Source organism: Dermochelys coriacea, chromosome 2 (genome assembly GCF_009764565.3).
Source record: "Dermochelys coriacea isolate rDerCor1 chromosome 2, rDerCor1.pri.v4, whole genome shotgun sequence".
In the NCBI taxonomy this organism is placed as follows: domain Eukaryota; kingdom Metazoa; phylum Chordata; order Testudines; family Dermochelyidae; genus Dermochelys; species Dermochelys coriacea.
The window spans coordinates 268,308,989-268,329,193 of record NC_050069.1 but is presented as its reverse complement, the minus strand read 5'-3'; the positions used below and the strand labels follow the sequence as shown (position 1 = coordinate 268,329,193).

At 63.3% G+C, this 20,205-nt stretch overlaps 1 protein-coding gene across 2 annotated transcripts in view; it reads right to left on the bottom strand.

Moving 5' to 3' along the window:
• Positions 1-20,205, bottom strand: part of MYO1G (myosin IG) — a 90,656-nt gene that overhangs the window by 29,286 nt on the left and 41,165 nt on the right. For both annotated transcript variants that reach the window (XM_043509790.1, XM_038391891.2), the window contains 11 exons: positions 19,714-19,828; positions 18,979-19,149; positions 18,230-18,300; positions 15,970-16,044; positions 14,870-15,002; positions 9,849-10,015; positions 7,237-7,444; positions 4,879-5,102; positions 4,311-4,455; positions 691-795; positions 69-182 (listed from right to left, as the gene is read on the bottom strand). In XM_043509790.1, the coding sequence (XP_043365725.1) occupies positions 69-182; positions 691-795; positions 4,311-4,455; positions 4,879-5,102; positions 7,237-7,444; positions 9,849-10,015; positions 14,870-15,002; positions 15,970-16,044; positions 18,230-18,300; positions 18,979-19,149; positions 19,714-19,828 (1,528 nt within the window). The remainder of the gene's footprint in view (positions 1-68; positions 183-690; positions 796-4,310; positions 4,456-4,878; positions 5,103-7,236; positions 7,445-9,848; positions 10,016-14,869; positions 15,003-15,969; positions 16,045-18,229; positions 18,301-18,978; positions 19,150-19,713; positions 19,829-20,205) is intronic.

The window sequence follows — 20,205 nt, the reverse complement described above, 5'->3', positions numbered from 1 at the left end:
CAGCCCTTTGCACTGGGCCAGTCCCTGAGGGTTACGGCACCCCCTGGCCCAGCTCACGGGGCACTCACCATGCTCAGAGGCAGGGTCCGCATCACCTTGTACTGATTCTTGGGCTTCAGCTTGTAGAGGTGCTGGTCCGTGACGAGAATGGCCCGGTCCCTGCTCTTGTTAAAGCGGTTGATCTGCATGGCGGGGGAGACAAAGTTACCAGGGTCTGGGGGAGAAACACAGCCAGGGCCCTGAGTAAAAGGCAGGCAGCCAGGCCAGCCTGCAGGCAAGATTTTGCCCAGGGGTCCCCAGCTCCCTGCCCGCTCCCCTGTGCCCCAACCCTGCCGGGGAGGGGGGCTCCCTCCTACCCTCCCAGGAGCAGCCACTCAGTGCTCCACTGTCACGGACACCTGATCCCTTCCTCTCACCCCCGGCTGCTTGGAGAAATGAGGGTGCTGAGGACCCAGCAGAATGGGGTCCGTGTGTGTGTGTGTGTGTGTGTGTGGAAACGGCCCATCAGCACCATGGACTGCAGGTGGGCCCAGAACTCCTGCTGGATCCTGCCATTCCCCGAGCTGGCGGAGAGGGGGTCTCCCCAGGCGGGAGGGGCTGAGGCAGGCAGTGTCCAGCACACGGAGCAGGGCCATGGAAGGAGAGGGGGGGCATAGGCCCCCAGGGGCCCTGCTGCGCCAGGCTCCTCACCTTGCGGACATGGCAGGAGAACAGCACCAAGCTGAAGTGCACTTTGTCCTTCAGGGCCTGCACCCTCCTGGCGAACTCGGCGGCCATGACAGGGTTTTCAGCCACCTGGAGAGCAGAACAGAACCGGGGAGAGGCTCCATCAGGCAGAGAGATCCATCAGGCAGGGGGATCTCCCCACGCCGAGGGGGAGGCAGAGCTACCTGTGTGGGAGGCCGGCTGATTCGGCATGGAGCGGCTTTCACTAGCTTGAGCACGACTGTGCCGGTGGCACCGTGTGCTGCGCACTCAGCGGCTCCCTGGAGCTAAGCAGGGCAGGAGCTGCTCGGCACTCGACTGGGAGACCCGCATGGGGGGGCCGAGGGGTCAGCTGCTGATGCTCTTCCCTGTTCGTCAGCACTGAAGTGATACCCGTGGGGAGGAGAAAATCCTACAGCAGGCCCACTCAGTCTCCAGCCCTTTGCCCACCCATGCCCAGCTGGAATCTGTTGCCCCATGGTAGCACCCTCCGGGCCCAGGGTCTTACTGCCTACTCCCACGGTCTTGATGCCTCCCCAGCCCTAAGCTCACTCCTCTCCCCGAGCCTGATAGGCCCCTCGATGGCCCTGGCTCCGTGCCGTGCTTTACAAGCCCTTTGAGTTAAACTGGTGCCCCCACCCCATGCATTCACTCTCCATGCCCAGTGGGCAGCTGGGATGAGAAGGCCCCCATGCCTTGCTCCCATACTGGTTTGGAGCCGGTTTCATCAGGTTAGCTGGCACTTGTGAGCTCACTAAAGCCAAACAGGTTTAAATCCAAGTGCCGGTGTCCACCCTGGGAGCCTAGAAACTGGGTCAGGCCGAGGACAGTCTAGTCCAGCCTGCTGGCTCTCCTAGGGACCAGCGCTAGGTGCTCTGGAGGGGAAGGTGTCGGATCCCACAGGAGCAGATGTGCTCCCCACAGTAGGTCTCACCCTGATTTCTAAACACTAGAGGTTGGTTTGAGCCCCAAAGCAGGAGTGTGTTAGCATTAACAATGGTCACTCTGGATAGTCCTCTTAGCCAGATAAACAGCCTTTTGGAATTTTGCTCAGTTCCTGATGTCGGCGTCAACCTGTTGCAGTGAGTTCCACAGGCTGATTACACCTTAAGTGAAAGTGTTAGCTCAGCGGGTGCAGCTCTGTATGCAGAGCCAGGCTATGCATCCAGTCTGTGGGCCTGGCTACTCCCTTTGCCTCAGAGCCCATCAACACATTTAACAGCCAACTTCCTTGGTTTCCTCTCCTCCAACTCATTCCTAAAGGTCCCAGTGGATACAGGATCCTTCGCGGCCTGACCTAAATTACGCAGCTGCGTGTTATTAAGGTGGCTGCATTCCAGCGGTGTGCACGGAATTTGTGGAGCACTTTGGACTGACGGGCCCAATCAAAGAGCTGTTATGATCCAGTCCTATGGCAAACCAGCACGCCCCCACAGAGGCGTTTACTCTCGGCTTAGACACAAGGGCCTGTTCCTGCTGCTATCCACAGCAGTGTAAATCGGGAGGGATGGCAAAGCAGGCAGTGTGAGATCAGAATCAGGCCCAAATCAAACTCACACACACTCCTCTCCTGGCATGAACTGACTGGAAGGGGCTTGCAGGGTGTCTGCTCCACTGCCTTGTGCCTCCTTGTGGGGACCATTCCAGTGTTCAGAGCCCTGCCAGGGTGAGTTCACTGGCAGGGCCGGGAGATTTCCACCACACAGGCCCCGTTTGACCAGCAAATGCCATGTGGACATGGCCGAGCCAGCTGTGGGGTTAATTCAGCCCTCATGGGCAGGGTCCCATACAGCCAACGCTCTCAGCCGGCAGCAGCGTGGGGCTTTGTCGGCTGGAGAGGAACAATCAAGCCTCTCCGAGGGCCCAAGCAAGAGCTGCTGGAGACATCCTCCCATTCCCGGCAAAAGGCAAGTGCATCTGGAGATGTGGACGCCCACTGTCCAGGGAGATGCAGCACTCAGAGTGCGGGACTTGGAGAGCCAGGCACAGCCGCAACTCCCCGCCCCATGCACCCCCGGACACGAGCTGCGCACATGTGCAGACACACCCAGAACATGCCCACACACCACACCACATGCTACACGCACAGAGACGCACACACGCATAGACAGACACCCAGTGCATGCACACAGGCAGACACAAAACTCCTGCTCTCACTCACACACACACACACATATACAGGCACACACAATGCCTGCCCAAAGCACACCCGTGCAGACATCCCCCCCAGATGAACACACATACCGCTGGCAGGTCTCTGGCCACACACAAATAGCGCCAGACCCACGCCCCCACCAATTGAGTCCCCCGAAACGTGCTGGCTGGTATCCTCCTGGGGGAGAGGAACACTGGGCCCCTCTGGGGAGCTGAGCCGCAGCCCAGGGAAGAGCTGCCAGCGCAGGAAGTAGGCAGCAAAAGGACGCTCAGTGTAGCAAGGAGGCACCTGCTCCTGGCAGGCTGCTGAGCCAGAGGAGAACAAGAGGCCAGTCAATGCCCAGCGTGGGCAGCGTGGTGGTGGGCAGCTCTTGGTCCAGGTTGGCATAATTGAAGGGGTGACCCTGATCCCCAGGGGAGACCTGTCACCCCACACAGCCTAGTTGCCAACTAGCCTGGCACATGACCCTACCGAGGAGGGATGGGGAGTTTTGTTTCCAGGTCCAGACCAGTGGGGGGCAGATTACCCCCCCCCACACACACACTCTGCCCACAACCCGGTGACTGAGAGACACTGGAGCTCAGAGTCACCCTGGCAGTACCAACCGGGGAGGCAAAGAGAAGGACTTGCATACTGGCACTCAGCCTGGCACTAGGCAGAAGGGAGCCACATCACACAGCAGGCAGAGAGGGAATGGAGATGGAGTAGCACAAAAATGCAGCCACTTCTGGGGTGGGATGCAGCTGCCATTTAACATCCCGCAGCAACATGGCCAAAAAAAAAAAAATCAAAGAAAACGCTGCACCCAGCTGAAGCCACAATGGGCGCCAGAACGTACCTCAGAGTTGGAATCCAGCCGGGACCCCTGATAGTTACAGGAGCGCCCAGGCTCCTTAGTGACAGATGGGCACCTCCTGTGGGCGGCCCAGCGCCCCCTGCACTGTACAGGGGTACGGACTCACAGAGAGGAACGCAGTCACTGGCACCGCTCCTGGGGTCTCCTCCCAGCCACGCACTGCTTGGCTTGCGAGAGCCGAGGGACCCCCAGCCATTCTGTCTCAGCCTGGGCATGGGAGGGGCGAGGGGGCAGAGCCAGGAGAGCCCAGAGGAGGAGGGGACCAGCCCGGGAGAAACAAAGAGAGAAACGGGGCTTTAACGAGAGCCTGTCGCTATGGCAACAGGAGCCTGGCAGCAGAAAGCACCTGTGGGTGGCGAGAGCAGATGCTCGGGCGGGCAGCTGCCTCCCCTGCCCCTCACCCAGCTGGGAAGCCGCCCCCCCCCCCCGAGCACAGCACCCCGGTGCTGCTCTCACAGCATGGGAGCAGGGGGATGCCCTGCCCCCTTCCAAGAGAGCAGCGCCCCCTGCTGGATCACCAAGGCCATGCCAATTGCCCACCTGCCTCCCACCCCGAGCCCACTCTGCCAGCAGCTCCCTGGGCCAAAGACTCACCGACGACAGGTAATCCCGGCCCCAGTTCCTCCGGCAACCCCAGTCTTTGCGCAAGCCCTGCAGCACTTCCATGGCCGCCACCTTGGCCTGGATCTGCGCCGTGTCCGAGGGAGGGATGTTCTTCACGATCTGCCTGGCTCGCCACCTGCAATGAGGGGAGGGGGCTCAGGGATCCCGGCTGCCCTGCTAGGCTCCTGGCCCGCACTGAACGCAGCGCCCTGGCCTCTAGGGGTCAGCTTCGCACACAGCATCCCCCCAGGCAGGCTGCGAGCCGGGCGCCTGCATTTGCTCTCCTCGGCTTATCGTAAAGCATCATGCCTGGCTGCCACTGGGCACATCCTGTGGGGATGAAGCTATCACTGCCTACCAGTCAGCTGGGCACAGGCCGATCTTCGGGGGTGCACGGCTGGGGTAGCCAGGGGGCTGTGGGTCAGGAGCAAGGGGCATGGGCTGAGCTGGGGTGGTGGGCGACGGTTGCCAGGCTGCACTGTGGCTGATTCTAGCCTCGTCAGCGAGGGGCCCAGGGGGAGCAGGGCGTGCATCCAGGGTGCCACCCCCCCGGCGTTACCTGCGGAAGAGCAGCTTGCTGTTCTCCTGGAACTGCGCCAGCACCGCCGGTGGGTCAGGCCACTCCACGCTCTTGCCGTAGTCGGCCATGCTGCGCACCGCCTGGAAGCGGTGCACCAGCTCCAGCAGGTATGTCTTCACCTTCTGCTGCTTGTAGTGGCCCATGATGGTGTAGATGGCACGCAGGTACCGGCAGCGCCGCCGGGCCAGGGCCCCCCGCCATGCCTGGGACAGACACACAGACCCAGTCACAGCTCTGCTGGCAAGGCCCCACATGCCAGCCCCCAGGATCCCACATCCAGTGCCCTGCGGCCATCAGGAGAAAACCCCATGGTCAACGACTCTTGCATTCAGAGCCACACAAACCATGGGACCATCTCCAGCCCCACACCATGTCTCCTCTCTCTGCCACAGGAGGATTCCAGAGCCCTTTACAAACCAGGCACATGGGGATCCCTCCACCCACCACCAAAAGGCAGCCACCTCTGGGGTGGAATGCAGCAGCTGTTTCGCATGCGGCAATGTCGCCCAACCATTTAGGGCAGGAAGTGAAGGAGCTGTTGGCATTGAAGTGAAAATGCAGAGGTCAGGGGGTGCTGCGGGGGCCCAGGTGGACACAGGCTAGTGTTAATAAAAAAATAAACCACTTTGACGTTTCCCAATTGAAATGTTCTGGGACTTTTCATTGTACAAAAGTTTGGGGACAAACGCTGAGAAATTAGGATTTGGGGAGGGGTGGAAATTCTGGTTTCCCATCAGCTTCTCCAGCGGCCACCCAGAGACACGTAGAGTTTCTGGGATGCTGGGGATTCCCTGCCAAGCCCCATGCCCCTTTGTCCCGGGGGACCGGGCACTGCTGCAGATGCTGGCACTCGGGCCCTGAGGACTCTGGCACGGGGCGCTCACCATCAGCCTGTCACCGGGATGCTCCTGATATGACCAAGAAGCTCCCCAGCCAGACACTTCATCGGCTGTTGGGAAATCTGCTAATGGTGCCACGTCTATAGATAGTAACGGGGTCAGGGGCTGGCCCCCGTGGAGCAGCAGCTCCAGGGCAGTCAATGAGGTTAGGGGGTGTGGAGTGGGGCAAGCACAGTCAGGGGACTGGACCTGCAGGGCAGAGCGAGCACTTGGGGCCCAACCTCAACACTGCGCCCCCTTCATCTGACCTCGCCTGCCAGCAACCCGGCTCCATTAGGTTCCTGCCTGATCACGGGCAGCGCCCACCCTCCCCCTGTGCCCGTGTCTTGACTCCTTCCCAGCGGTTCAGCGCCCGATGGGTGGCTGGGATCAGAACATGCCGGTGCCCCGCTCGCTCTCACATGTGCCGAGAGGCTGCTGCCAAGCTGTGTGGAGCGTGGTGACAGCCGGGCGGGCTAATCCGCTCTGAGACCACAGCAGCTGATGGACCCTGACGTCCTCCTGACCCAGCACAGTCCCCACGGGAGTGGGGAGGGGCCATTCCCAGGTGCCAGGCAAAGCCATTGCCAGAGCAGGGTCTGTGGCACCGGGACATGGAAGGGATCAGACCACAGCTCACCCCACCCACACGGAAAAGCCCCCGGGGGGCAGCTCTGGGGACGGACGTCCCCGGCTCCTGAGCACACGTGGCCCGACCTGGAGGGGCCTCTTCTCCACGGGCCAGTCTAGCACTGGCCTCCCTGCTGAGTTTGCTGTTCTTGGCACCAGCTGTACGGGTGGGGCTCAGGACATGGACACGCCTCTACAGTCTCGGCTCACAGAGGCCACCCAGCAGGCACGTGGGGGCACAACCACCCTGGGACCCAGGACCCGGCTGATGCCGCCACACCCCGTCCTACAGCGTGGGTGCTGGGAATGGCCGTAATACTTGGTCCTTCTCTAGTGCTGTCTGTGCAAGGATCTCGAAGCCTTGCACAGACAGGAAAGAACAGTCGCTCACATGGGAGCCTCATGCAGAGAGCACAGCATTTATCCTCGCCCTGCCCCTGTCGAATCAGGAAGAGTCATCGCCTCATTTCATAGATGGGAAACTGAGGCAGGGAGTGGGGGAGTGCCCTGCCTGCTGTCACACAGTGAGTCAGCAGCATAGCCAGGAATAAAACCCAGGAATCTTGTCTCACAGTCCCCCCACCACAGATCTAATCCCTAGACCCCACTCCCCTCCCAGAGGAGGGGGTAGATCCCAGGAGTCCTGCCTCCCAGCCCCCCTGTTATAACCCCTAGCCTCCACTCCCCTCCCAGAGCTGGGAATAGAACCCAGGAGTCCTGGCTGCCAGCTCCCCCTGCTCTAATTCCCTCACACACACGGAGGGGATCACTTCTCTTTGCCTGGGGCGGGGTAGAGCAGCTCAGCAGCACCCCTCCAGCACCCCCTCACCTTCTGCAGCAGGAGCACAATGATGGGGATGAGCTGGGCCCGCTCCTGCTCCAGGCAGAACAGGGTATGGGGCTTGCGGATGAAGAGCTTGGTGTGGCCGTAGGCCACGTCATCCTGGAAGCCGTGCTGGTCGATGAGGGCCCGCGTGGCCTCCTGGTCCGTGGGCATGAGGTGATTGGGCCACGTGTACTCGCAGGTCATCTTATACCTGAGCATTGAGACAACAAGGTCCTGAGCATGGAGAGCAGCCGGGCTGGCCTCCGGGGAAGGGGCAGCTCTGACCCATGGTGGGGACTGGGGTCAGGACGGAGCGGGAAGGGGAGGTGCAGTACGGGACAGCAGGATCATAGAATATCAGGGTTGGAAAGGATCTCAGGAGGACCTAGATAGTCCAGCCCCCTGCTCAAAGGAGGGCCAATCCCCAACTAAATCATCCCAGCCAGGGCTTTGCCAAGCCTGACCTTAAAAACTTCTAAGGAAGGAGATTCCACCACCTCCCTAGGTAACCCATTCCAGTGCTTCAACACCCTCCTAATTAAAAAGTTTTTCCTAATATCCAACCTAAACCTCCCCCACTGCAACTTGAGACCATTACTCCTCGTTCTGTCATCTGCTACCATTGAGAACAGTCTAGAGCCATCCTCTTTGGAACCCCCTTTCAGGTAGTTGAAAGCAGCTATCAAATCCCCCCCCATTCTTCTCTTCCGCAGACTAAACAATCCCAGTTCCCTCAGCCTCTCCTCATAAGTCATGTATTCCAGTCCCCTGATCATTTTTGTTGCCCTCCGCTGGACGTTTTCCAATTTTTCCACATCCTTCTTGTAGTGTGGGGCCCAAAACTGGACACAGTACTCCAGATGAGGCCTCACCAATGTCGAATCGAGGGGAACGATCACGTCCCTCGATCTGCTGGCAATGCCCCTACTTATACATCCCCAAATCAGGATGGGGTGGGGTAGTCAGGAGCCAATGGTGGCAGGATGGGGAGGTGCAGCTGGGCCAGCTGGGGCAGGAAGGGGAGGCTCCACAGGGGGCAGCAGAGAGCATTGGTGTTGGGCCAGAGTGGCTGGGCCAGGGGAAGCAGAACAGGGCGGGAGGGCCAGCAGGGGCAGGACGGAGTGGGAAGGCCAGCGGGGTGGGGACAGGGTGGGAGGGCCAGCGGCAACGGGGTGGGGACAGGGTGGGGCGGGAGGGCCAGCGGGGTGCAGATGGGGCAGGGCAGGAAGGCCAGTGGGGTGGGGACGGGGCAGGGCGGGAGGGCCAGCGGGGCGGGACGGGGTGAAGCCGGAGGGCCAGCGGGTGGGGACAGGGCGAGGCGGGAGGGCCAGCGGGGTGCACATGGGGCAGGGCAGGAGGGCCAGTGGGGCAGGGATGGGGCAGGGCGGGAGGGCCAGTGGGGCGGGATGGGGTGAAGCCAGAGGGCCAGTGGGTGGGGACAGGGCGAGGCGGGAGGGCCAGTGGGGCGGGACGGGGTGAAGCCGGAGGGCCAGTGGGGCGGGGACGGGGCAGGGCGGGAGGGCCAGTGGGGCGGGACAGGGTGAAGCTGGAGGGCCAATGGGGCGGGATGGGGTGAAGCCAGAGGGCCAGCGGGTGGGGACAGGGCGAGGCGGGAGGGCCAGTGGGGCGGGGCGGGGTGAAGCCGGAGGGCCAGCGGGTGGGGACAGGGCGAGGCGGGAGGGCCAGCGGGGTGCAGATGGGGCAGGGCAGGAGGGCCAGTGGGGCGGGGACGGGGCAGGGCGGGAGGGCCAATGGGGTGGGATGGGGTGAAGCCAGAGGGCCAGCGGGTGGGGACCGGGTGAGGCGGGAGGGCCAGTGGGGCGGGGCGGGGTGAAGCCGGAGGGCCAGCGGGTGGGGACCGGGCGAGGCGGGAGGGTCAGCGGGGTGCAGATGGGGCAGGGCAGGAGGGCCAGTGGGGCGGGGACGGGGCAGGGCGGGAGGGCCAATGGGGCGGGATGGGGTGAAGCCAGAGGGCCAGCGGGTGGGGACAGGGCGAGGCGGGAGGGCCAGCGGGGTGCAGATGGGGCAGGGCAGGAGGGCCAGTGGGGCGGGGACGGGGCAGGGCGGGAGGGCCAATGGGGCGGGATGGGGTGAAGCCAGAGGGCCAGCGGGTGGGGACCGGGCGAGGCGGGAGGGCCAGTGGGGCGGGATGGGGTGAAGCCGGAGGGCCAGCGGGTGGGGACCGGGCGAGGCTGGAGGGCCAGTGGGGCGGGATGGGGTGAAGCCGGAGGGCCAGCGGGTGCGGACCGGGCGAGGCGGGAGGGCCAGTGGGGCGGGATGGGGTGAAGCCGGAGGGCCAGCGGGTGGGGACCGGGCGAGGCGGGAGGGCCAGTGGGGCGGGATGGGGTGAAGCCGGAGGGCCAGCGGGTGCGGACCGGGCGAGGCGGGAGGGCCAGTGGGGCGGGATGGGGTGAAGCCAGAGGGCCAGCGGGTGGGGACCGGGCGAGGCGGGAGGGCCAGTGGGGCGGGGCGGGGTGAAGCCGGAGGGCCAGCGGGTGGGGACCGGGCGAGGCGGGAGGGCCAGTGGGGCGGGGCGGGGTGAAGCCGGAGGGCCAGCGGGTGGGGACCGGGCGAGGCGGGAGGGCCAGCGGGGCGGGGCGGGGCGGGGCAGGTACCTGAGCAGGAAGCGGCCGTAGGGCTGCCGGTAGGCGAAGCCGGCCCGGCGGACCCGCACGTTCTCCAGCAGCCCCAGATACTCCACCTGGTGGCGGCAGCGCTCGGCGTCGAAGACCAGCGGCGACTTCTGGTCGTTGGGCTTGATGCAGCGCACGTAGTACGGCTCCTGCGGGGACAGGAGGGGGTGTCATTGAAACCATGGGAGGGGCCCTCGAGCGGCTGCTGGGACCGTCACTCTGGGGCAGGGGGCTGAGGCTCTGGAGAGGGGATGCCAGTGAAGGGGGTGTCGGGAGGAGCCCCCCTGGATGGTGGGCAGGGAGCGGGGGGTGCGGTGCCAGGCCAGGTCGTATGTGGAGACCAGTGGGGAAGGACCCCGGGGCTGGCGGGAGGGGAGAGGAGGGGGTCACCTGCTTTGGGAATGAGCTGGTGCCCCTCGAGGCCTCTGTCTCCAGAGACCCACCACGAGAAGCCTGGAAAAGGCAGGGCTGCCCCAGGGGATCCCCCCACTGCAGGATGAGCCGAGGGGGGCTGACCGCCCAGGGCCAGCCAAGGAGCGGGGCAGGGGCCTGGACTTGGGGCCCGCCAGGCGCTGGGAAGTGGAGGTGCAGGTGGACGCCCCGCAGGGCTGGGACAGCGGCAGGGTGCGCTTGGGCCTGGGTGTGAGCCTTGCCGCCTCAGAGGGGAAACGTGCCCCTCCATGGGGAGCGACAGGGTGAGCCCAATGGCACTGCGGCTCCACAGAGAGCACCCAGCCTGGGCTCTGCTGGCCACACCGCCAAGCCCAGGGCCAATCGTGTGCCGCAACACACACACTATCCAGCAGGGGGCGGTGACGCTCACCCCCCCACCCCCCAGCCATGTGTCTCTTCACGGGGCACAGGGCAGGCGGCGTCTATCTGGGGTCTGGGCAGCTGGGTAATTTCAGAGCTTTGGGGCCTGAGAAACAACTATCATTGCTGAGGCTGCAGTTTGGCTCCAGTGAGAGAACCAGCCAGGCCTGGCCCATCCCCGCCCCCTCACATGGTCCATCCCCATCCCCTTGGCATGCCCGGGCCACGTGCGAGCAGGGAAAAGGGATGAAATAGGGATTTTCTGTAATATTTTTATGATGGCACTGTGTGCCTCAGTTTCCCCTATAGCTTGCGTGGTTACCTAGTGGGCAGAAGGGACTGTGTGCTCTCAGGGCAGGCCGGCAGACAGAGGTATGACCATCACCCAGCTGTCTGAGCCGGGCTGGGGCATTAAAAACGACTGGCCAAGGCTGACCGATGTAGAATCCGAGAAGATGGCGGCAAAGCCAATCACCGGGCCACTGAGGCCTGGTGACCAAGGACCCAGAGGGAGGCGGATTTCCCCACCTCTCCACAGGGAAGCTGAGCACAGGCCCCGGCTGGAGAACAAGGCCCGGGAAGGTGTGAGCTGGAAGGCCTTGGGGATCTCACCCGGGAGCTGACCATGGCGGGCAGATGGAGACAGAGCCAGGGCTCAGCACTGGGCTGACCAGACTGGCCTAGGCTTTAACCTGCAGCTCTCTGGGATGAGCTAAGGGTTTCTAGGCTGCATGCCAGGCGACCAAGAAACCCACCTGTTCTGACAGCGCCATGTGAATGGCACTGCCACGCCAGGCTGTTAGCCCCTGCAGAGTGGGCAGGTCTCCCTCAGTTCAGCTCGGCTGGACTCACTGAGCAGAGCTCATGGGGGTGCTGGAGGCCCAGAGGTTCTGGCTCGAAGGGGCTGAGGGCGCGTGACCAGCCTTGGTGGAAGAGCGAGACCCCCGGGGTGCGGCACACTGAAGGGTTCCTCCTAGACACCGCTCCAAAGGGCGGATGTAGCCCTGACCCCATGGATCCGGGCCTCGGGGACTGTCACAGCCCCAGCCCCACTCAGCTCCCCACGAGCATGGTACAGAACTCACCGAGGGGGAGGGGGCAACCAGAGGAAACCCATGAACCTGGCAGTGGGCAGCCGGGGGGCAGTCCCAGGGAAGCCGCAGGCAGTGCCTCACCTGTGTTCCCCAACTGAATGGCAGTCCCCCACTCTCAAAGCAGCCAGGTGGTGCCAAGAGAGATCTGGAGAGGGCGGGTGCCTGTGAGGGACAACACCCCTGTCCCAAGGGCAGTCAGGGCTGGGGGAGAATGTCTCCCCAGGCCTTTCGGGGTGCTGCTGCAGGGAGGAGAGCGCCAGCTGAGGGCATTGTGATCTCCTGTGAGCCCTGCCCACCCCACTGCTCCAGTCCTGCTCTGGATGCACAGTGCCAACCTGCTCCAAAGGTCCCATGGGAGCTCCCTGGGCAGGCCGGTGGGAGCATCGTCTAGGGGCAGGCTGTGCTGTACGCGGCTGGCCAGTGTGGGTGTGTCACCATTGCCCTCTTCTAGACAGATCAGAACTGCTCAGTTGTGTGTCATAAGCCCCGCACTGCTGGAAGGGATTCTCCTGTAGCTCAGATGGTAGGGGCTGTGTTGTGGGAGCAGGGAGGCCACATCACAGCTGTCCCCATGGTGCTCTCATGGGTTATAGTGTGTAGCACAGTGCAACGTTTCCTTCTGGCCCGATGGATGGGAGAAGTGCTGCAGCCATGTGACAGGGACAGGCAGCTCCTCCGCTCCAGCTGGGTCGATCCAGGAGACATAATCACGGCTCTGAGCCTCGCTGCAGCTCACACAGGAGCTACATTTGGCTGAGACATCAGCTTGCCAGTGACAGCATCAGCAGCAGGTGCCTGGGCAGAGATAATGAGCAGCTAGAGAAGTGGGGAGTGAGGAACAGTCAACCCCGCACCGCCCAGGGCTTGTGTTCTCCAGTGCCAGGCTCAGCCCAGACCAGCTTTCCTCCAGCACCTGTGCCACAAGCCCGAGCCGAGTCCCATCCCCACAGCCAGCCCAGCAGCCAAACAAGTGCCGGCTAGCTGGGGGTGTCTCCATGCATGTGTGGGTCTGCTTTAGTGTGCGTACATGGATAGTGCGCGTCCCTGTGTGCGTCAATCGCACGTATACACCTCCATGGCTGTGTGTCTCTTGCTCTAAGTCTGCATGGATCCACGCATGTATGGTTGGGTGGCCATGTGTCTACATGTCATGTCTGTGCACACATCTCCGCCTGCCTGGCCGTGTCTGGCTAGGGATGCATTCAGGCATGTGCCTCTCTCTGCATGCCTCTGCCCATGCCTGTCTGGGTGGCTCCGCGCCAGCCTGGATCCACGTGTACGTCTGTCTGGGCCAGCGACACACATCTGGGCTCCCCACCCCCAACCCTCTCCTTGGCTCCTTTCCCCGCCTCTCACTACTTCTCTTCCTACTGAGGGCTAATTTTAGCTGCTGCAGCTTCTGGGAGCAGGTTCTCGATCAGAAATGGGAGCAAATGCCAAATGATTCACGGGTATTATTCACTGCTGCCCATTGCCAAGGCAGCTGGGGGCCCCGCATGTCTCCGCTCAGCCACACATATGCGCTCCCCTTTAAATCAGTTCTTTATCCTTGCGGTGAAACAACCAAAGGAAACAGCTAATTGAATGGAGCGTGTGCAGGCTGTGGCCGGGGCAGCGGGTTGGTGGAGGGCAGGACTGGATCAGGGAGGGCTATGCAGGTTGGGGGATGCTGCTGTTCAGGATCGGCTACACTGGCCAATCTGCCGCTTGGCTTTGGCTAAGAACCAGCAGGCAGCCGCTTTCGGGTCCATCTCAGGGGCCCTCAGCTGCTGAGCGAGTCAGGATTCGCACTCAGACCTGGTTGACCTGCAGGAATCAAACCCACAGGTGGCTACACTGCAGATGCTAACAGTGCCCTCTTAGGAGCTGGCCCTTTAAGAAGCCCGAGGGGAGCTACTCATCAGTTAGCCAATCAAATGACCCATGGGAGCAGCAGGCCAATCCCGGGAGGGAGGGGAGCAGCCTCAGAGGGCAGAGGCAGGTAGAGGACCTGGTTCCTGGGAAGGGAGGCCTTCGTGGCACTCAACAGCTCCCCCTCTGGCAGGAGCAAGCATGGCATGCTCCCAGACCTCATCCATCCGGGGCCATCCCACCGTCACACGGGGATGAGGGCAGAAGGATGGGGGGAACCATCCAGCTGTCTCGCCCCTGCCCAACCACCACAGCGCCAAGCCACCAAGCAAGCTCAGAGGCTGCTGTGGAGCAGAGCGGGTGGGAGATGTACGGCTGGGTATCCTGCCGGCCAGCTGTGCTGCCCCCCATGGGGGGTGGCGGCTCTGTGACTGGAGGGGTCAGTGCAGGAAGGGCGAGGAGCGGGGCCTCGGATGTGCACTAGGGGCAGCCTAGGCGTGTGGGGCTGGAAATGCCAGGAGGCCTGTCCCTCTCCTGGGATTTGGGCCCTTCAGGGACAGGGTGCTCCAGGAAGCATCCAGGTGGCAGACGTGTTTGGAAAGGGGGGTGCAGGGCCATTGTTAGAGCATAACCCCAAATGCCAAGCCTGGATCCAGGTTCTGGCCTGAGAGCAGGAGCCTTCCCCTCCGAACGGCCGTTCAGAACTCCCTGAGATCTGGGAGAGGCCGGATCCTGACCTCAGCCTGCCTGGGCTTGACTCTGCCTGCTAAGGGACACAGAATCCAGCCTGGAACCGGGGGGAGGCCCTGGGCCCAGACCTGTCTCGGGGTATCCCACCTTTGCCATTCTCCCATCCCTACATGCAGCCAGTGGCCACCACGGGCCTAGGCAAGCTCTGCGGCTGTGTAGGGCCGGCTCCACCCAGGGCCCTGCCTGCCGCATGACACTGGCCCCAGGAGCTGAGCGCCCCGACTCCCCTGGGAAGGTCCTTCCAGGCTCCCAGTCCAGAAACAGGAGGTGGCTAGAGGCCAAGGAGCATCTCCTGTGGGTGTATGGCAGGAGGAGGGAGGAGGCAGCCCAGGGAGGCCGTTGGGGGGGAACCCCCTTGCAGGTGGGGTATCCTATTGTTCAGTCACATTGGACACCGTGGGACCTCTGGCCAGCCCTGCTCACTGCCAGCAGCAGCCAGAGGGCCCTGGTGAAGCCGATGACCAAGGAGGAGCCGGGGTGGGGTGGGGGGGTTACCTTGGAGGCCAGGTTCTCCACCAGCGCCACCATGGAGTTCTTGAAGAGGGTGGCAGCTGTCAGGGGGCGCTTGGTCACCTCGTTGATGCTGACCTCGCCCTCTGGCCACATGTCCCTCAGGATGGGGTCCGTGCTGGGGAGAGATCACCAAGGGGCATGAGGGGCCGGGAAGCCGACGGTCAGGAACGGGGACATCAGGGTGAGGGGAGAGCACGGGCCCCGTCTCTGCTGTCCAGGGAGTTACTGCAGGCAGAAGACTTTTGTGCGGAGCTCCCCTCCCATCCCCCATATTCCCTCCAGCCTCCTGGGCCATTGTCTGGACCCAGAGCAGGGATCCCTGGTGCCGGGAGAGACACAGGGGGAGCAGGACCCTGAGTCGGAAATGGGCCACAGGGCCCAGATCCTGATCCAAGGCTCCCCAGGTAGAGCTGGTTCTTTTAAAGGAAGGGTGCCACCCGCTGGCGTAGAGGAAGGTGCAGCGCTGCCCAGGAGTTAGGAAGCTCCATAAGGCTGCTGTTGCCTTGTGCAAAATTGGCCTCCCACGTGTGGCTCTCAACGGCGAGCGAACCCAGCCAGGGTTTGGATCCTGTCCCAACTGCCCCCAGGCTGTTCCGGCTCCAGGAGCTCCCCGCCCATTATCGCTCCCCTCTGCCCCCTGGGTTCAGTCAGGGGAACAGGACCCAGAGCCTCTCCCGCTGGTCAAAGCCAGCCCACTGCTTACCAATGGGCGGCTTGCGGGAGAGGAGTCAGGGCTGTTCCTGGCTCCGGTGCCCATCCTCAAAGTTAGCCCCCTCATTGAGAGCCTCGGCAGGGAGCCTGAGGGCTAACTGGCCTCGAGACCGAGGTCCCTGCTAGGTCATGGCCGAGACACCCTGGTGGGGGCAGCTGCCTGCTCTGTTCCTGCTCTGTGGCTCGACAGGGGAGGCACGTCTCAGGGCAGCCAGGCTGAGCCCCTTCTGCAGCACCAGATCCCCTGATCCCGCAGAATCTCTCTTGCTGCGGCTTTCGCCTCCTCCTCAGAGCTGAAGCTCGGAGGCCAGCCTCACATGCCCGGTGAGGCTCAGCCCCATGGGCCTGCAGCAGGCCTCCGGAGCCCTCACCTGTTGTACATCAGCCGCTTGAAATCTTGGAAGAGGGTGTCCTTGTTCTTGTCGATAAACCCCTCCACCGAGTACCTGCAATTCAGAGCAATGGGGACACGGTCACCTCTAACCCCAGCTGCTCCCCTGTGCTATGGGGAGGCGAGTCCTGTCCCTCCACTCGGACCCCTCAGCCCGGGATGGACTGCAGCTGGGATCCTGGTAGGGCAGACATGGGGAGGGGAGGAAGGGGCTGGTGGTTATCGCACCATGGGGGTTTTCCCACTAAAAATTATTGTAGCACCTTTAAGGCTTAAAGGGCCAGTGTCCTCACAGGCATATTTTGAAACGGTGGCACCTAGGTCACCTGATCATGCAGGGAGCATCCAGTTTTGCATCCTGCCATCCGTGTCCTGAGCATGCACCCATAACCCCCTTGGTCCACATTGCAGCCCCCCCCCCATACACCCTGGGAGAAGGCTGCCCTCACCCTAGAGAGGTGGCTGACTCGAGCTGCCCATACGGAAGCTAAAGCCCCCGTGGGTGGTCTGCAAAGAGTCAGAGAGGACCCTGGCGTCCTGGAAGCCGTTCCCTCCCCCCAAGCGAGCAGGTTCCAGCAACCCGGGGCCTTGTGTGAACGATTGCTGATTGCCTTTGCCCACGCAGAGTGAGAGCTCTGGGGAAGAGCCGGACGGGACTGGAGAGAGGCTGACGTGACGGGACTGACACCCCCCAATGGCTGAGGGATTCCCCCGAGACCCTCCTCTCCTTTCCCCTCCCATTGCAAACACGCACACACACACACATACCAACACACATACACACACACTCCTCCCTGATCCCCCCGAAGTGCAATCGCGCACACACAGGTGCATGTGCACAACCCCCTCAGGGAGACACTCATGCCCAGCTGCACACCCCCAACGTGCCATCACACACTCGCATGTGCACGAGCACCGCCCCACGGGGAGAGGCACTCACACCCCAGTGCACACGTACTGCCCCACGGGGAGCCGCACTCACACCCCGGTGCCCAGCCAGCGATGCCCGCTCCTGCCCAGCCATGCATTCCCACCCCAGGGACCAAGCGCACGTGGCCCGGGTCCTGTGCTTGCTCTCCATACCGAAGCTGTGGGCTTGACTCCTCTACCTGACTCAAGATCCCCTGACACAGGGCGCAGGCCTCCCCCCTGCCCAGCTCACAATGAGCCTTGAAATCTCTGAGCAAGCAGCCCTGCGGAGGTGGCTCTCCTTGTGAACGGCAATGCAGCGCTGCAAGGGGCCGTGGGGGCAGCCTCCCCCATGTGCCTGCGTCAGGAGGCTCCTGCACCTCGGCTGGCTCCTCGCACACTCATCTCCCCTTCTAGGGACAGGCTCTGAGTTGGAGTCCAGCCGGGTGCCCCGCCCCCCAAGAGACGCCTGGTCCGGGCTGGGAGGAGGCTGGATTGTGAGGGCTCCTGGGATCAGCGTCGGGAGGCATTTGGGATCTGCCCAGAATTTCACGGGACAGTCCCTCGCCTGGCCAGCCTAGCTCCGGGCCCAGAGCCCAGCACATCCTGATGCAGGGAGGGGAGAGGCCCGGGGAGCCTGCCCCAGAGCAGCACGCCGGGCCAGAGACAAGACCAATTTCATTGGGGCCTGGAAAAGAGCCGCACATGAGCTGGGGAACAGCGGGCATGGGGGAAAGGGGCTGAGAACTAGCCGCAGAGCGTGGCGAGGGGCTAGCGGCGGGGACTGCTAGCGAGGGAAAGCCGCGAGCCTGCCGAGAGGGTCATGTAGCTGCTGAGAGCCGTGGAGAGAAAGAGCAGAACATGTCAGCGCTTGCTGCCCGTGAGCCCGGCCAGGCTGGGGGGAAGTCTCCTGAGGGGGCAGGGGGAGCCCCTGGCTTTGACTGGAGGATACAGGCCAAGAGCTTGCCAAGGGGCCGGGGACCTGAGCTTTGCCTGGAGAGGCCTCAGAGGGGCTAAATCTGGCCTGGTTTCCAAGAGGGCTGAGCAGTCACCGGCTGAGAAACCAATCCCTTGGGGGCGTCTGCAGGTGGAAATCCTGGCCAGCGGGCAGGGCACAATCCTGCCCCCCTGCCCGGGTGGGGTCCCTCCTCGGCTTGCCCGGCTCAGTCTTCCACCCCCTGCAGACGGGTACTAAGCCACCAGCCCTCTGGGTCAGCAGGGAGTCCCCTGCCTCTCTCCAGACAGGGCCCCTATTGGACAGAGATGCCAAGCCGCCAGATGGGACCCCGCTGGGTGTCACCCTGACCCCGGAGGGCAGGGGCAGGACTCACGTGACATTCCCGGCGTAGTGCTTGATGCGGAAATCCCGGCCGAACTCCATGGATTTGTCGGTGGTGCAGAGCTGCGAACACACGGTGGGCTGAGCCGGGAGGGCACAGGCGGCCAGCATCGGGTGCCCACACATCGGTGGGAGGGGGTACCCACCACCCCTCTGGGCACCACTGTAGACACAGGCCCTGTCCCCAGTGCAGGCCAGTACCCCATACTCTGGTACGCCTGCCCTGGCATGGGGAAACAGCCCCCGTCCTCATGCCCTGCACCCCCCCTTCTCTCCTGCCCCAGCAATCCCCCCTCCCACCTTCATTCCCACCCAGTGCCAGACCAACAAACTGGGCAGCCCCACAAGGTGCCAGCATACCCAGAATGCACCAGTGAGCGACCCTCCGGCCCCCACTCAGGGGAGAGGAACCTCCCACCCCTCCAGCCAGAAGCGCTGGGGATTGGGGGGGGTGTGTGTGTGTGTGTGTGTGTGTGTGTGTGTGTGTGTGTGTGTGTGTGTGTTAAGGTTACAGAGAGGTAAATTTGTCCCACTCCTGCAGAATCCAAGGAGCTCCCTGTGACAGCCCCCCCCCCCCCCCGAAGGGCCTCTCTCTCCTAGCAGGACCCAGTCTCCCTCCCACTCCTGAGCCCTTTGTCTTCCCCACAGTGGGCAGCCTAGCCCCCGCCCACCTAGCCGGTGGGGCTCAGCCCTGACCCCATCTGAGCCGGGGCCCTGAGGTGCCCGCGTGTGGGGCGTTACCTTGCGGCTGGCGTAGTGGGGATGCTTGCCCAGCTTGGTGTTCATGGACTCCAGGAACATGGCGTCGGTGACCTGGCCCCCGGTCAGGCAGGCCTCGTCCAGGATGGAGATGATGCCCTTGTGCGGCTGCTCCACCAGATCCACGATGATCTGGTTGTTGAAGTACTCGATCTGGGGGGGCAGGGGAGAGGTTACCAGGCACGACCCTGGGGGAGCTCTGGGGTTGACCCCCATGCTGGGGGGGTGTCACAGCCTGCCTAGGGTCCCTCAGCAAACAATGGAACCCCTGAGCCGAGCACAGGAGACGCCTGTGTCGGGCCCTTCGGGAGACAACGTCGCTGGCTCAGAGCAGGGGCCGCAGCAGGCGGGAGGTGATTCCCCAGCAGGCGAGAGCTCCCTGGGGCAGAGCTCCAGGGCCAGTGCCCCTGGCAGGAGCGGCTCTCGCTGTCCTGCTCCTGGGGGCGCTGTCTGCCCCAGCCCTGGGGGAGGGTCACACAGATCACTGGGAGGAGCCCTTCCGCATGGCCCTCTGGGCAGGGACCCCCCACCCCAATGCGGCACTGCCACCCCCATGCAACCTTCTGGGCAGGGACCCCTCGCCCTTCCCCATCATGTGGGGTGCTGCCACCCCCACGCTGCCCTCTCGGTGGGGAACTCCCACCCCAATGGGGCACTGACACCCCCACGCTGCCCTCTGAGCAGGTGCCACCCCCCCCATGGGGCTCTGGCACTCACGTGTTGCCACTCAATGCCTTCCCGCTGATACTCCTCCTGCTCCTGCCTCAGGATCAGCTCGATGAACAGCTGCTGCAGCTTCTCGTTACAGTAATTGATGCAAAACTGCTCGAAGCTGCAAACCAGCAAAGTGCACGAGTCTCATGGTCTGTACCCCTCACTCCATGCCTCCTTCCCCATCCCTCCACCCTACCGTACGCAGCACCCCACCTCGCACTTTGGAGAACACACTGGGCTCCCGGGCCAGGGCTGGCTGGACGTGCTGGCTACCCCATGCCCAGAGCCAAGGAAGGATTCGGTTCACGGGGGCTGGGCTGAAGGATCCACTCCACGCTAACCCCCTGTGCTGCACCTTCCGAGCAAAGCACTTTGCACGCCGTGACATGTGAAGAGTCACTGCAATGCAGCCGCCTCTAGGCTGGAATGCAGCAGCTGCTGCCCAGCGTATAGGAACACGTCGCAGGAGTTTAGGGGAGCAGCGAAGAAGCAGCC